The sequence below is a fragment of the Sesamum indicum genome, linkage group LG13 (assembly GCF_026168435.1).
Source record: "Sesamum indicum cultivar Baizhima isolate 11 linkage group LG13, ASM2616843v1, whole genome shotgun sequence".
Classification (NCBI taxonomy): Eukaryota; Viridiplantae; Streptophyta; class Magnoliopsida; order Lamiales; family Pedaliaceae; genus Sesamum; species Sesamum indicum.
Window position 1 is genome coordinate 13832160 of NC_142669.1, and position 16857 is coordinate 13849016.

A 16857-nucleotide genomic window follows, 5' to 3' on the forward strand; every position below is an offset into this window, starting at 1 on the left:
AATATACCTTATCGTGTTCAACTAAAAGTAAAATTTTCCGCTCTCCAACCAGAAACCACCTTTGACCACATATAAGTGGTTTTCCATCTTAGAAATAACAACTCTTACCCAGTAGGACCAAATATTTAATAATTTTTTATTTTAGGTATAATTACACTGTTCTCTTATGAGATTTGGTGTAATTACATATAGACTCCTTATGGTTTGAAAAATTACATCTAGCATCTCTTAGGTTTGTTTCCATCTAACAAATAAGTCTATCCGTTAGTTAAAATTCACTAAATTTATTGATATTAATAAACAAATCGAAAAAAATATATATTTAATCCCAATTGATTTATTACTAACTTTTGCGGGTTAAATATATTTTTTTATAATCAAATTACCCTCATATATCTTCATACGTTAATGCATGTGAGGAGGTAATATTTTCACCATTATAAGAATAGTTTAGTTCAAATAAAATTATTTGATCTATAATAATTTAGTAATAAATCAATCGAGGGTAAATATCAATTTTCAATCAGTTTTATTATTAATACAACAAATTCAGTGAATTTTGTTCAATATGAACTTATTTATTAGACGGAAGTGAATCTCAGAGGTGTTGGATGAAATTTCTCAAAATATAAGAAATTTATTTATAATTATACCAAATCGAAGTGTAATTATCTCTTAATTCTATCGAACTATATTTGTCAAACCTATAATGGATCAACAAATATTAAACCCCTATCTTATAGCACATAAAATGCAATTTTACCTATTTACAACACATAAGAATTTATTGAATTTGTTTCACCCTCATCTCTCTCTTTTTTCCCTTTCGATCAATGAGTTTCATGCGATCTCAATAAACACAGACGGCTTTTGCAAATATTACCATCAAATCAAGAGCTCGACCTTCGGTATCTTAACTTTCTCGAAAATCTTAAAACAGTAGGAAGAATCGAAGTTGTAGTCGAACATTGGAGGCAGAGATCTCTAAATGAGTGGAAATAATGGTCAACCATAGAGGTCACCATTCCAAAAATCTATCCACATTCAGAAATAGAAAATCTTCTTTCCTGTCATTCACTTTGTACGTGATCATTCTCTTTGCTCTTTCAATCTTCATTTTCATGCTATACAGCAAGGATATCTTGGACGATGAACATAATACTCCTCTTCTTAGAGTCGAGAATTCAAAACACAAGCAGGTCTGTGATGCTTTTAATATTGTAATCGTTTTATTGCTTTTCTTTTTAATGCAAATCTGATAAATTTATTAGTTTGAGCGATGGGTTCCTTCTTTTCTTTGTTGTGTTTCCTTGATTTGGACAATTGATTAGGTCTTACATGTGGTAAACTGGGAAATGGGTTCTTGATTTTTCTTGTCTCCTGCTGTATTTGTTGGTGAAGGTAGTATTGTTTTGGAGCTGTCTCGGGATTCTTGGGGACGTGGGGTTTTACTTGATATGGATAGTTATTATAAATGGGTGATTACACTCTTTCTCATACACTGTTAACAAATTGAGAGTGCTCAGCCTTAGAAGATTCATTGCGTTATAAACCATATAGATTTTAGAACAGAATTCCTGGCCAAGTTATGTGATCCAGTAGTGTTTTTAGCAAGCTGTAACGAGCAGATGTTATGATTCAGTTTGAATTGTAAATATCCCAAAAGTTCTGAGAGAAAAGTACAACAAAAGTTGGGGGGGGGGGGGGGGGGATGGGGGTTGAGAATTGATCTCAATTAACTTTCACAAAACTTTTATAAATGAAAATCCTTGTAATTTATACAACAGAAATTGGATGAGAAAATGTAGCAGCTTTATGCGACCGAAAATTGATGAGAATGCTTGGCAGCTTGTTGGATGGTGCCTATTTGCCTAACAACCCAAACACTCAACTGCAACTAATTACTCAGCTGTAACCATAGCCATGTGACAAGAAGTTATATTTGTTTACGCTTTTACAATAAATTGCATTGTTGTGATAATGTGAGACAAATATTTAGTACCTTCAAGATAGAGTATGGCGCTAGTCTTAGAAAGGATTGAAGTTGGGTTCAAGAATGCTACTGCTCAAAATTTATGTACGACCTGATATATCCTTGACGTTGAGGTAATGAAGGAAACAACATTGTGAAAGTATATTGTTAGTTATTACTGCCAATATCTTAATCGCTAATAGGAAACAAGTTAATGGGAAAGGAAAAAGAATTTTTCTTTAATCTTTGCATGGTACTCAGAAGAGGCTAGAAGCCACAAAGAACTGGCTGTTGTGTTCTGAAGTGGCAAGTGTTCTTTGTGGACACATTTTAGTGTTGGTTGACGGTTAGAGGAGGCTAGGAGACCATAAAGAGTATTGTAAAGTGGCAAGTGCTTCACGATCACAATTTTTGAGCTTGTGCATCTACAGTGGGTATGCAGAGTTTGGTGAAAGGATCAAGGTTTCATAGAGTTATATGGTGAATGCCAAAAGATGAGAAATCAGGAATGAACTGCTAATATGCATTGTTAGGATCTTAGTGAAGGAGAGGAACTTAAAAGTTTCTGTGGGAAAGAAACATAATACAGGTTTTGTGTTTGGAGAAACACTGTTAGGGATGTTTTATTGTCGGATTAAGGAAGCTTCAACTCATCAATTGCATTTCTTTTAATACTTTTATAGATGATTAACTTACATCTATGGATAGATTATAATCATTTGACAACCTTATTTGAAACACCCTCAGTACCCATTGAGTTAAGTTTCATTGTTGCGTAAATTAGTGAAAAGTTCAGAAACTTGTGAGTGTGAAATATCTTAGTGAGCCCTGTTATGTGGCATTTATCTTATGCTTTGCAAATTTAGGCCTTTTATCTGGATCCAATGCCACTGAACTTTTTTGTGAGTGTAATTTGGAGCTAAAATATCATTCGTTTAAAATGTGCGTTTTCATTTGTTTCTATTTGTATCCTATACTGCAGGTTATATTTTCATCATATAACATTAAATATAATGTAAACAATTAAACGGTTGTTTGAGGAACAGATTGTGTGGGGGCTGGACAGAATCGAACTTCTACTCTATAAGTATGTCTAATAGTCTTTTAAGCACGAAGCATCTGATTAGTTTTAAGTTTTTCTCAATTTTGATGAAACTAAGACTCATGTACGTTTTTGTGGTCTATTAGAAATTCCTTTCTGAAGCTGTATATTGAAATATGCTACTCTATAAACATGACTTAAGCAAGCCTATTGCTAAAATTAAAAAAACAAAAAAAAAGAACTTCTTACTGAGGTTGAGAATAGTCTGACAAGTTATCCGAATACATAAAAGGTTTTATTTCCTGATGCTGAGGTTATTTGGTTATGTTCTGCAGCTATTAGACAATCAACTTTGGGAAGCTCCTTCTAGTCATGGTTTGCATCCATGTGTCAAGCCAACCAGTAAATATAAAGGTATTTTCCTCTTCTTTGAGTATTTACTTTTCTTCTGTACTTAATAATTCTTGTTGGGCTGCTCGGGGTAGACGAAAGTGTTCTGAACTTATTCCTTCTCTGTGAAGTAACTTTTCAGCTCTCTCTTTCCCCTACTCCTTATTTGTTGCTTTTTGTCTGTTTCTGGCAAAATGAACTTTATGCATTCAGCTGCGCCTGTCTTGGATCGATATATGACTGTCCGATGTAATGGAGGATTAAATCAAATGCGAACTGGGGTTAGTATTTACTCTCTTGTTTGATTGCATCATCAGTGTCTTTTATAACATCAATTTAGAGCATAACTTGCGGAATGCAGGGGACCCTTATCCAATGAATTCTTTCAAGTTTGATTTTTGCTGGGATTTCCCCATACTCATGGCAGTAGACAGTAGTAGACTGGTGCACATGGGCCATAATTTTACTTTTCCACAATAAACAAGCTTTATCATTTGGTCCTTGATGCTCCAGCACCTTCTGGTTGGAATCTCGACTTTATCTTACAAACAAACTGATCAAACAAAAAAATAAACAAACTGTCTGGTGAAGGCAGTTACATTAACATTTTAGGTTGAAACTTTTATCCTTCAGAAGAATAAGAAAAAATGCACATTAGAGGGCACTCTGACATATGAAGTTTAGTCTAGTTTTTTAATTATTCCAGAGAACAACTGTGTTTGACTCCCCCTTACTGCTTGCAGCCAAGAAAAGAGCACCAAGATTCTTGGTACTCAATTCTGTCTTATAATAGAACATACTGACTTTTTGTATACTGAAAAACCTTACTTCCAGCAAGGCTGGCAGATTGATACATGTATTAGCTACTTATTTTTTTTCCCATGGGTGGTTAAGTTTATATCATACTTATAAGTAGCTATGTGAGGAATTTCTGTTTGATTGTTATGCATGCACTAACTGTCAAGAGTTTGTTTCTATTGTTTTAACTTGTAATAATATCTTACTTGTAGATAGCTGATATGGTGGCTGTGGCACGCATCATGAACGCAACATTAGTGATTCCTCAACTGGACAAGAGTTCATTCTGGCAGGATACTAGGTAAATGGGTTTACTATAATGTCTCTGCTGCATGTCTTCCCCTTCCTATTGGCGTTATATTTCTGTAAACATATAGGTTTGCCACAAATCCTAATTTCCGTTGTCACCATACATTTAACATCTCTTTTTGTCACTATCGATTTATTCCACTTTTCTTTGGGCTTATACACAGTACTTTCTCTGATATATTCGATGAGGTTCATTTCATCAAATCTTTACAACAAGATGTAAGGATTGTGAAGGAGCTTCCTAAAGAATTAGCATCTTTACCTCGAGCCAGGAAGCACTTTACATCATGGGCTGGTCTGAGCTACTATGAGGAAATGATGGAATTATGGAAGGACCATCAGGTAAGTTACTTTTATTGACTTTTACCTGATGCTGTCATGTATGCATATTGAATTACAAGTTGGAATAATTACATTGATATTAGCCAAAGAATGTGGGACTTTTCCTGAATGAAAATTTTCTTAGTTATTCTTCTCTACTTGTTATATTTTTTATTTTCTTCTTAGCTTTTAGTCAATAATTTCCTATGTCTTTTAACTTTAGTTACCTATTACACCAAGGGATAAAATTAATGTTACTAACTAATTGATTTTGACTAATAGAGTAGTCGATTATCTTAACTCATCAACTATCAAATAAAGAATAACTATATCTTTGATTAGTTAAATATTTAAATAACACATTTTAGTTAATTAATGAAACACTTAATAATTTAACCAATATTAAATATTTAGGAACTAACTAAATTTTATTGACATACTAAGAAAAGTAAAGAATTAGTTACTCAAGAGTGGACTTGATTTTATTTTTTCTTTTGACTATGGAGTAATCTTAACCATTTAGAATTTTATTCTGTGTGCTTTCCATTGCTTGTCCATTATATTATGTGAGAGAGAGATTTCGTTAGGGAGAATAAATGAAGGAGAAGTAAAATTGAATGTATGTAAACCTCTCCAGAGTTCAGTTTTGTTTCCGTCCAAAATTCGGCGGAAAAGTTGAAGTATAAGGCTAGATTGACCAAAAAATTCCCATTTTATTTTTATTTACATTATTACCTACATATATTATTTTACTATAAACAAAATACTCCCTTTATTTCAATATTGGCATCAAGAAAATATTTCAATAGTTTTTTTCCGTTTGATGCATATTTTTCTTAATGAGTTTTAGGTTTAATTTTAATCTTTTTGATGATTTGAAATTATTTTAGTATTAGCTTATTTATATTCTATTACAAAATGATGAGAAAAGGGTTAGTTGGTAAAATTACAAAAATTAGTCTTTCCTTCGCAGTTTATTATGTGTGTACGAAACACGGGCAAGTATTTGAGATTTACTTCTCTTTATGTCATACCAAACAATTTAATGGAAAAGTATTAATCTTTTCCCTCGCCTTTTCCCTTTCTCTCACCCTCCCCTTTTCACTTACATTTTCTTCTCACTGAACCAAACAAAGAGGCAGCGCCACTGTAATTATCCTGTTAAATATTTGATAAATGCTACAATGAGATATATGAATCTGTCCATTGGTATAGATGTGAGTATGTTGAGAAACAAAATGCTTAATTGTTTGATATAGATTTAATGGCCATGGAATTTTGATGCTATTGTTGTCTTAGTGGCAAGTTCAGCATATACAATAAGATCTAGAGTAACAATAAGGGAAAAATTCAAAATTATAAACTCCAAAACAAATAAAACGTAAGTGCATCCTTTAAATAAACGTGAATAGAATGTCCAAGGCTTAGCTCAAAAAATAATTATGTATTTGAGAACATAAGAAGTTACAGAAGTGTTATTTGCATACTAAATGAGTGTGCAAATGTATGCTTTATTTGGTCAAACATAGACTTTGGATCAATATCATAAGGCCTGATACTAAAAAGCAATTACATGGATATAGACAATAGATAAATGAGAGTAGAGGGTGTTTGAATGAGTTTATATTCCTTTTTCAAATATCTTATATTTTATAATATGTTTGAGATGTTGTATAGTATGTGTAATGGGCTTACAAGATCATGTTAGAATCTTATCATAATGTTTGGATTCTTTTTCTGAGTGTTTTGTTGTATTTTGTGGAGATAGAGAGAGAAAAACAAAGATAAATAAATGTGTGTTAGAGATAGTATGTATATTTAGATTTATTTTTGGAGATAATATAAAATAAGTATTTTATGATTAATGTTGTGTTTTGGGAAACAAAAATTACTATTTATTATCAAATCATGTCTTTTTTATATATATTTATGTATATGTGTGTGTATATATGTGTTTGTATTTATGCTAAAACAGTTAAAAACACACAAGTAAGGTGTTTCTGAATAATGGCAAACATTTGGTATGTTTTGACTCGTCTTGAAAATAATTTAAAAATGAAAACAAACATAGTGCATAATGCATAAGTTCCTTCAAAAAAATAAGAACTTCCTAAATTACTATTAAGTTTTTAACAAACTCATTTACCTTTGACATAGTTTTGAAATTCTAATTATCAACATTTTATAATTTATAGTTGTATTTTATCAAAACATGCCAAGAGTTTGTTTTAAATATAAGATTTAACATTATATAAACTTCACAAACATTTTATGAGATGTATGAACTTATAAGAATTCCTAATATACAAACACCCTCTCAGATAGGTCTGAATAATGCTTCTACTTTCAACAAATGAAGAAAATAATTTATTTAACTCATGGTGGGTATTAGCTAAATTCCATCCATGGTTAATCAATCAATTGTATAGTGGTATATCTAGCTGGTGGCTATTGAGTAATAAGAAATGTTTACCAATGCCAATATATCCTCCCAAAGGGCAGAAACAAGGATAAGCTAATTTTAGAGCTTATAAAAAATACATTGCATTTATCCTTGTAATTAAACATATGATTGAATAAACATAATTAGCAAAGATGATCAGTCTTAAATGTTTAATTATCCGCTAGGTCCTCTTTGGCAGGAAACACCACTTAAACAGTGGAAATTAGTAGAAACAGTTGATCAAATAAATGATCAAATGGGTGACAACTATATCGTATATATAAAAAAATGTGGAACAGGCCAAGAACCACTTTATGTTACTGTCAGTTGGTCCAATACAATATCCCTCAACTCCACGAATCAAATCTCTGATCCACTAAGACATCTAATAATAAAGATTAATTGAAATAATTGTATGACAATTGGAGCAGTTCCTGTTAATTCTTAAGATGCGCAAATGAACTCTCAGTTACTGCAGTGATGCATTTCCTTCACCTATCCATTCATTTAGTTCGTTATAGACAGATTACTAGGTTATCTTACGGCTAAATGACCTAATTTTATTTTTAACTGCCTAATAATTATTGAAACCAGAAAAACAATTTAGGTTTGGAAATTGGAACTGAAATTTCAAGCCACATGCATAACCAACGATGAGCACTCCATTGTTCTAATAAGAAACAATCTGAGATAGACCAACCAATTGTAATCTCTGGGCTACTGCAACTAGCCTCTATGGAGTCCAATCTGATAGGTTTATAGTTGCTAATAGAGTACTGATTCCTCCACCAAAAATGTGTGTTATAAACAATAAATTTTGGTCCTCGCTATACCTACACATATTACCCAAAACCAAATGAAATTACAAAAGATGCAATGAGGTGCTACCCAAAACAGCTTTTTAGTCCAGTACATAGCAAGGGCAAAGCCATGAGCCCCCAAGCTTTACAACTATCTAAAGCTTCAACAAACTAACATCCTCTGGACTGACCTACCTAATCAAACCATGATTAGCAGTGTGTTCCTAACAGTAAATCTTCCTATGTGTTCAAAAACAGACTCAACTTAACTTTCATAATACAAACACACTCCCATGTACTCTGATCTTAAAAACAAAGTCCATGATATTTAAAGAACTAAAGAAGTAAATTACTTCTTTTTTTTCCTTTAAAAGTTGTAGTTGGTATTATATTGCTTGCTGCGAAACCATTATATGAATTATGGTTTGACCTATTGATTCTTGTCTGCAGGTAATTCATGTTGCAAAATCAGATGCTAGACTTGCAAACAATTATCTGCCTCTTGACATACAGAGGTTAAGATGTCGTGCTCTATACCATGCTCTTCGCTTCTCTCCTTCTATCGAGAGTCTGGGAAAGGTGAAAACCATTATCTCGTCCTTTCTTATCAGACCTATATGAGACCAATGAGGACCAATCACTAAGTTCTTGCACATTTTTGAATGAAAATATCAACATGCATGCATTACAATGCTGGGAGGATAATCAGAATTCATTATTGTCCTATTGGATACATAACAAAAAGAGAATTCAACTCAAATTACATCTGTACAATCTCTCTTGAGTTTTGTAATTCTTCTGATGCTTTTAAGAGGTCTCCTATGGGGATTCACTTTATATTCCATTCTGAGCATAAATGACAGTGACACCACAGAAGCTCATGGAGCGGCTGCAATCACGTGCAAAAAGATACATTGCCCTTCATCTAAGATATGAGAAAGATATGCTGTCTTTTACTGGATGTACATATGGGCTTAGCGATGCAGAATCAGAGGAGCTCAGAGTAATGAGGTGAAATTTTTTATTAATTACACATGAGGACATGACTTAAGGCTATTTATTGTTTATATCTGTTGAGATTAAATGCCTACAACACTGTTCCAGAGTTGTAAATGGATAGAATGTCACCACTGGCTCAAAGTCCGTTATTGTTATCAGTCAACTGATAATCTGGTTTTAACTGCTGAATATGACCTGGAGATACCACTGGGTGGAACCAACTGTTCATGTTCAAGTCAGCGATAAAGTTGTTATGCACCATATGACTTTGAGATACAACCATATGGGTGCTCGTTAGTGTTGAACTCAAGATGATTATTGGTGTCTCTAGGTCTTGAATCTAACCATCTTGTCCTTTGGGCAATGAATTGAATAATTATAGTCGTCTGCATAAATATGCTACTTATATGATTGCTTAGGAGACTGGTTGGATGCGTTAAGTATGCAGAGGAGAGTGAATTCACAAATTCAGTTATCATAAACATATAATGATGGTGTGAGAAGTATGGAAACAATCACTTTGTTTGGAGATGTTTTTAGTTAGGTTTTTGAAGGTTTGGAAAAAATGATTTTGGGCTTTGCAAAGTTTGAAGTATATATTGAGGAACGTGATGAGTGTTTACTATTTCAAAATATTTGAAAATTCTTGAAAATGGATAAAAATGTGTGGCTTAATTATTTCTTTATTATAAGAAAAAGAAAATTATAAAAATATATTTAAAATATTAATATAATATTAATAATGCTTGTCGCGGACTGCGTCTGCAACTCCACCAAAAAATCTTCTTTTTTTAATTTTGAGTTGGAGTCGAGGATCATATCCGGGACTCGCACAATTTTTATTTTTCTTAGAAAAATAACATAGTCACTGACTCAAGTCGCGGACTAGAATTATTAGGGACTTACTAATTATAATTGTTAAAAGTGACCGTCTGTCTCACAAGTGTGCCACCGTCATTGGCGTCGAGATCTTCTTATATATATTTTTATATTTTTGATAGGAGAGGTCTTCTTATATTATGCGCTATGCATTAAATGATATCCACTAAATAATGAAAATAGAATTGGTGAAACGTTATACTAAATACTATCACTTTTTACTTCCTTCATAAACAATAAATTTAACAAAATTTAAAACTAATAAAAAGTAAAAATATTTGTATGTCTAAATTATATGCCAAGAATACATATATACACTAAGAAATTCGGAATATGACAAACGAAGATATAATAATATATACATGACAAAAATGGTTAATTACACTTAGACCTACTTCGAAAATGAGAAATTATACTTTTACCTAGAGAAGTTTTAAAATTACACATACACTTCCTCTGAAAATTCTCCCTTCATACCTAACCCCCTTCCGTTAGCATTTGGAAGAAAACTAGTGATGTTAGAAAAAAAAGTTACAGAAAGTTTTTATTTTATTCTTATTTAATATTCCCATGTAATATTATTAATTATTAAGTCTGTAAAATTTATTGTTTATGTGTAATTTTAAATTACAGAAAGATGTGTAAAATTTATCTTGGCGTCAACGACACCGGCGCACTTGTAGAACGGACGATCACCTTTAGCAATTACAATTAGTATACTTTTTTGATATTATATAAATTATAAATTTATTAAAAATATAATTAATTACATTTATAATTTATTAATTAATAAATTATTAATTGTAATAAATAAAAATTAATTATTAAATTTAAAAAAAAAAGAAGGGAGTCGCGGACTTGTCGTGGACAAGTCCACGACTCCCTTTAATTTACCAAGGGAGTCATAATTGACTCCCCAATAATTGGGACGCAGGTATTTTTCTAAAAGAAATATAAAAATTGTGTGAGTCGCGGATGTGATCTGCAACTCCAACTCGAAATTTAAAAAAAAAAATTGGTGGAGTTCCGTGACTCGCATTATTAATATTATATTAACTATTTTAAATATATTTTTATAATTTTCATTTTTATAGTAAAAAAATAATTAAGCCAAAATGTGTTGTATTGATTCTGAAGGGGCCAAAAAGTTACTTAATATATTCAGATATTATCTTTTGAGTAGGCAAAAGTTAATAGATGCCAAATCATGTTTTGATAGTGTGTCTTTTATAATTTTATATATAAAATATACAGGAAGGATAAACATAACTTGTTTTGAGTATTTCTAATATTGAGAGTTCTGAGTTGGTTTTAAACCAATTAAAACCACTGTTACCCTATGTTTGGAATAATTTTCAGTCTGTTTTTTTAAAAAAAGATGGGTAAAAACAGGGGACTGATTATGCGATAATCTTTGCCATCTCTCTCTTTGCCACTTCTCCTGATACCCATAAACTTCATAAACAAAATTTAGCATTTTATTTTCATGAGATTGACCGTTATATACAACTAACAAAAATCTTACTTTGTTAAGATGTTACATGTTGAATAACTATAGTGAATCAAGTTTTGAACCTGGTTTTCTGGCTTGTCTAACTCATTAACACCAATGTGGTCCTCTGTCCAACTTGGTAAAAATGACTTTACAACATTAATTATTCTCCAAATCTCTTATTGCTTATGTACATGGGATTTGAATCTGGTGAAACAGGTTCCTTTTAGGTCTCCTAGATTTTGGATCTCTATAGTTTGATCTATCTTTATTTTTTGAATAAACATCTTCATAACGTTATTTTGGGGTAGAGCAGATATTTTTTCATATTATGTCATCTGGAGCATGCTTAAGTAGCTTATTTTGAGCTCAAATTCAGCATCCAAAAGCATTTGATTTTTCCTATTGCTGGTTATTGAAAATTGCTGTGCATCTGTTTAGAGGACAGTTTCTATTAAGAGCATTTAATTGGAATTCTCCACATAAATACTGCTTTTCTATGTTGTTTTTGGTCTTCATTAGGGAAAAAACAAGTCATTGGAAAATCAAGAATATTAATTCAACGGAACAGAGAATCAGTGGTCTCTGTCCACTAACTCCAATGGAGGTCGGAATATTTCTTCAAGCTCTTGGATTTCCACGGTCTACACTGATATATATTGCTGCTGGGGAAATTTATGGTGGTGAGAGACGCCTGTTGGAGCTTACATCTCGCTTTCCAAACATAGTATTCAAAGTTAGTTCAGTTGGCAATTTGGATTTGAACTGAGAATACTGAATTACTTAAAAAACCAAACTATTGTAAGCAGCCAGACTAAAACATTCGTTACAGGAAATGCTTGCAACTCAAGAAGAACTGAGAACGTTTTCCAATCATGCATCGCAGACTGCAGCGCTCGATTATATTATCTCTGTAGAAAGTGACGTTTTCATTCCATCACATTCGGGTAACATGGCAAGAGCAGTTGAAGGTCATCGTCGATTCTTAGGGCACCGAAAAACAATTACTCCAGACAGGTATTAGTGGCTCCAAAATCAATTCGATAATTTATAGTTCAAGGAGAAGTCCTCATATCTACTGAGGATATGTTGCTAGATCTGAAAAACTTATGGAGCTAATAGCCATGGGAAAATGTTTGGTTTTGTAACTAAGATTTTCCCCCCTTTCTGCTGAACATTACATTAATTGCAAGCTTATTTTGATCTACTACAGCATTTTATAATCCTACCTTTCCTCCAGCTCCTTTCCCTTTCTTCCTTCTGTTATCATTTCTCAACGCTATGCAACTTGACTCTTTGGCATTATTACATCCATCTGCTTTGATTTCGGAAATTTACATGCAAGCCACCTATTAGTGTTTGAGGGCAAAAATGTAGACAGAAAATACAATGACTTTTCACCCTTTGGAATGCAACCAAAAAAGAAAGATAAGAAACATAACCCCCCCCCCCCCCCTCAATTTTTATTTCTAAGAATTTCAACTTTCCCTTTTGTATTTCATCTTTTTCTCTCTTCTTTCATCTCAACTCGCATGGGGTCTGCAGGTAATTGTTCATACTTTAAAATAATCACTTCTATGAGAAACTCTTCATAGTAGTCATTCCCATATAATTTGCCAGTCTATGTGGGTAGTAATTTGCTTGGGCCTCACAAGTGTATGCTATCAAGGCATTCAGTCATTAGGATTTGGAGTCTGTATACTTGAGCTGCAGGTCGCTGATTACATTTAGACAATTGAAAGTTGGAATTGGAATGATCTTAAACCATTCAAACATATTAAAACATATACTGATTTATGTGCATTTTTGTGATTATCAATTTGGATTTGCAGCTAATGCCATTTGTGTATGCGTTTTCACTTATAAGAATCTTCAAAGTTTTAGAGTGCAGAAATAACAAACTGGTAATCAAAATTTTGCTAAAAGGAAGTACGTAAGAAATCTTTTTCATGTTATACAACACATTCTCACATTCGAAAAACTTGAAATTTGTGAGAAGTGTAAAAATCATAGTGCCATGTAGTTGGTAACTTTGTTAAATTAAAAGCAGCTCTCTGTAAAAACTTCATTATTTGGCCCCCCCTTGATTCACAAACAACGTGCAGGAAAGGCTTAGTTGAGTTACTTGATAAACTGGAAGCTGGACTGTTGGAAGTGTCATCTTTCTCCAGCCTTGTGAATCAATTGCATAAAAACAGGTATGTAAACAATTTCTACTTGCTATAACCTGCATTGATATGTTTCGATTGGTATATAAACCTTTATATTCAACTCTTTCCTCTCCCTAGACACTTTATTGTAGGTGATATAGGGTTGAATGTGGTAATTTAATCTGAACATGGTTAAATATTGTTGTTAGTATCTCTCATCCAAGTGTACCAGAATTATGTTTTACTGGAATCATTCAGAAGTATGTATCCTTCACTTTTAATACTGTCGTACTGCCTGAAAATCCTTGTGTGGCTAGAAAGCTTAATGACAACGAAGCTTCTTAACTGCCAAGTTCGCAACAGTAATATGAATTCAGCAATTGGTGGAAAAGCTTCTTTCTTTCTTTCTTTTAAACATAGACCTATCTTCTGCAGTATCATGTTTCCTAGGCTTATTCAAGGTGATTTACAAGATTGCATTTCACTAACCTATCCCGTGATGGGAGAAGGGAAATCCACTCGGAGAATGGTTATGTGACACACTCAAATTTGTGGACAACAAATTAAAAATTTGAAATAAATTATTGTTGTTTTTAAAAATTTATATTTTATTTTGATAAAAGAATACAAAAAAAAAAAAGCCAAAAAGTTATGAGAAGTAATTGAAATTGAAGTGAGAAAAGGAAAAAAAAAAGGTGGGAGTTGAGAAGCGAGAAAAATGGGAGTTGGTGAGATAATTTGAAAGATAAGAATTAAAATGACATGCCAAAAAGCCTGAAGACTAAAAAGGTGTCTTTTTCAATTATGAAAGAGAATAGATGCTAGGGACAGGAGGTTACAACATGAATTTTTTCCATGTGACTTGCAGGTTTGGTGCACCTCGAAAAAGAGGAGCTGCGCCACTGGGGATCAAGGGCCGAGCACGATCAAGGCTGGAGGAGTCCTTCTACCAAAACCCATATCCGGAATGTATTTGCAAGTCGGAAACTGGAATGAGGTGAAATGAAGAAACTGCATTTTCTTATAAAAAAAAAACAAGAAAGAGAGACGTTTTCTGCCTTAGTTGGAGTCCTCTCTTCACGTGAAAGTGGCAGTGAGCCATCCACAGGCCATTTTTAGCTATCTTACTTGCCCTGCTTTTGGGATTTAGCATAGGTAATTTTACTTCTAACTTGTGACATTTACTATAAACGTAACGTGTAATCGTTGATTCAAATTTTGTATCTCGTTAGTTCGGAAGGGACTGAAAGTGAAACTTTGCAACCTTCATTGCAATTGGGAGTTGGGATATGTTTTCAAGCAGCCTATCCTGGCTTTTGGTTGGTTATTTTGATGATTATTTTGTATGTTTATTTAATTTTACAATTTTTCTGTATTGTTTACAGAAACGTTTCTTAGATGTTTTTAAATTTTATTAACTCAAAACATGTAAGAAACTAAACTTTCATGATTTAGACATGTCAATGGTGAGCAGTACTCATTTTCGGATTCATTACTTATAAGTTAGGACTGAATCTGGATTCAATACTTTTACGTTAAATCTAGACTTAAATTTACACCAATTAAAACAATTATTTTGGTATTGATAAGATTTAGATTCTAAAATACACGCTGGCATGAGTATTGATGCGGGTAAAATTTAATACTAAAAAATGCACATTAATTAATTGGTTGTTCTTTGAAAACCTTGATTCTCTCTGCATGAGAGTTTTGGTTCTATTTGGTTTTGGATCGTTCGTACTGCCGGCCGACCAGGTGGCTGGAGATCAAAGTGAGGTAAATTTTGCTTGTCCAATACTTACTGTCCGATCCCTTGCTACTATGCAAGCTTTGACGACTGATTGGCGAGGGCGTGTCTCTTTTGCTGGAGAAATCAGGTTATCTGTTTTTTGTTTCGTTAGGATAGTCCTTTTTTAGTGTTTGTCCCGATTATGGGCTTGTTTTCTTTTCTCTCTACGTAGTTTTTTTTTTCTTATCTTCATATTTGTCTGGGTGTGTTTTTTCAGTTTTGTTTTCCTTCCTTGCTTAGTTGTTTTCCTTGGCTTTAGTGTTTGTTGGCCTAGTAGCGCAACGTTGTGTGTCTCTGTTTTTTTCTTTTTTTCGCTTCTCTCTGTGGTGGTGTGGTAGTTTCAAGTTATGGTTAGTTCGGCGGGATCACTATCCAGGCTGGGAAGGATTTACATCGCCACGCCTCATGTATCACTGTCTCAAAAGGTATGGAGAAAGGAACTTGGAAAAATGGGAGTGTGCTGAAACTGAGTGTAGAAGAGGAAGAGGGCTTAGTGATTCTAGATGGATTGTGGCACTCTGAGTTGATGGGTACCAACTGTGTTTAGTTGGCTGACTATTGTCCAACCGATCATACAATTTTGAAGCTTTGTGTGCTTCAATCAAAAGTATGCTATTACAGGTGAGGGGTGTAGATTAAGAGGTTACCGGAGGGTTGCCTTCTGTTAAGGTTAAATCACGTGATCGATCACAATAGAGTTCTTGATGGTTGCCCATGGAGTTTTGAACGTAATATCTTGATCCTGAATGGTTTTAACGAGGTTGACAACCTTATGACTGTGAATCTCAACTGGTGTGACTTCTATGTTCACGTTCATGACTTACCAATGAGTAGAATGAATTTCGGGATTGCAACTATCGGGAACAAGTTGGGGAAATTCAGGGATTTGGAGATGGATTCAGCAAGCTGCGCTTGGGGAGCAATGCTAAGAATGCGAGTGGCTATTTAGGTTAACCGTCTACTTAAACAAGCCTTGAAAATTAAGACGCCTATGGGCGATGAGCACCTGGTCAAGTTCACTTACTAGAGGCTCCCGAATTTTTGTTACTTATGCGGACAACTTGGTCATATATCTAAATACTGTGAGCTCCAATTTGCTGATGATTTCCAGGACCCGAGTCTAGAAACTCCCTATGGACCATGGTTGTGGGCTCTTTTGCCATCTAGAGGACCGGCTAGGGAACCAACTCTGGAAGCTCGAAGGGGGTTGGCCCTCACCAGCATCAATCACGGCGAGCATGCCAACATGGACCTGTTGTGTTAAAGGATTTCACATCAGGCCAGGGTCTGAGACTGGAGAATTTACAACAAAGCAACCTCTGGGGTTCGAGAACTCAAACTCGAGAGGTATCACTAGTGCAGTCGACGAACTTGAAGCATCTAGCACACAGTGTCATCGAGCAGTCGGTGAAAGTGCAACAAATATAGAGAAAGGGAAGGCCATGCAGACTCATAGTAACCCAGAACTTGCAG

At 33.6% G+C, this 16857-nt stretch overlaps 1 protein-coding gene across 4 annotated transcripts; it reads left to right on the top strand.

Annotated features, from left to right (window-relative positions):
- The first annotated feature begins 776 nt into the window (after nt 1–776).
- Nucleotides 777–14922, top strand: LOC105176070 (O-fucosyltransferase family protein). 4 transcript variants are annotated; one of them, XM_020698555.2, is made up of 12 exons: nt 783–1017; nt 1133–1199; nt 3350–3428; nt 3618–3685; nt 4415–4503; nt 4676–4853; nt 8526–8654; nt 8950–9086; nt 11968–12181; nt 12278–12462; nt 13551–13643; nt 14464–14922. In XM_020698555.2, exons 4-12 carry the CDS (start codon nt 3641–3643, stop codon nt 14594–14596), a joined length of 1203 nt encoding a protein of 400 aa, XP_020554214.2. In that variant the 5' UTR covers nt 783–1017; nt 1133–1199; nt 3350–3428; nt 3618–3640; the 3' UTR covers nt 14597–14922. The 4 variants fall into 4 exon arrangements, with proteins under 4 accessions (XP_088733236.1, XP_011097054.2, XP_011097053.2 ...); XM_088877110.1 differs by having other exon boundaries at nt 777–1199; nt 12332–12462; XM_011098752.3 differs by having other exon boundaries at nt 780–1199; nt 8953–9086.
- Nucleotides 14923–16857: the final 1935 nt, after the last annotated feature.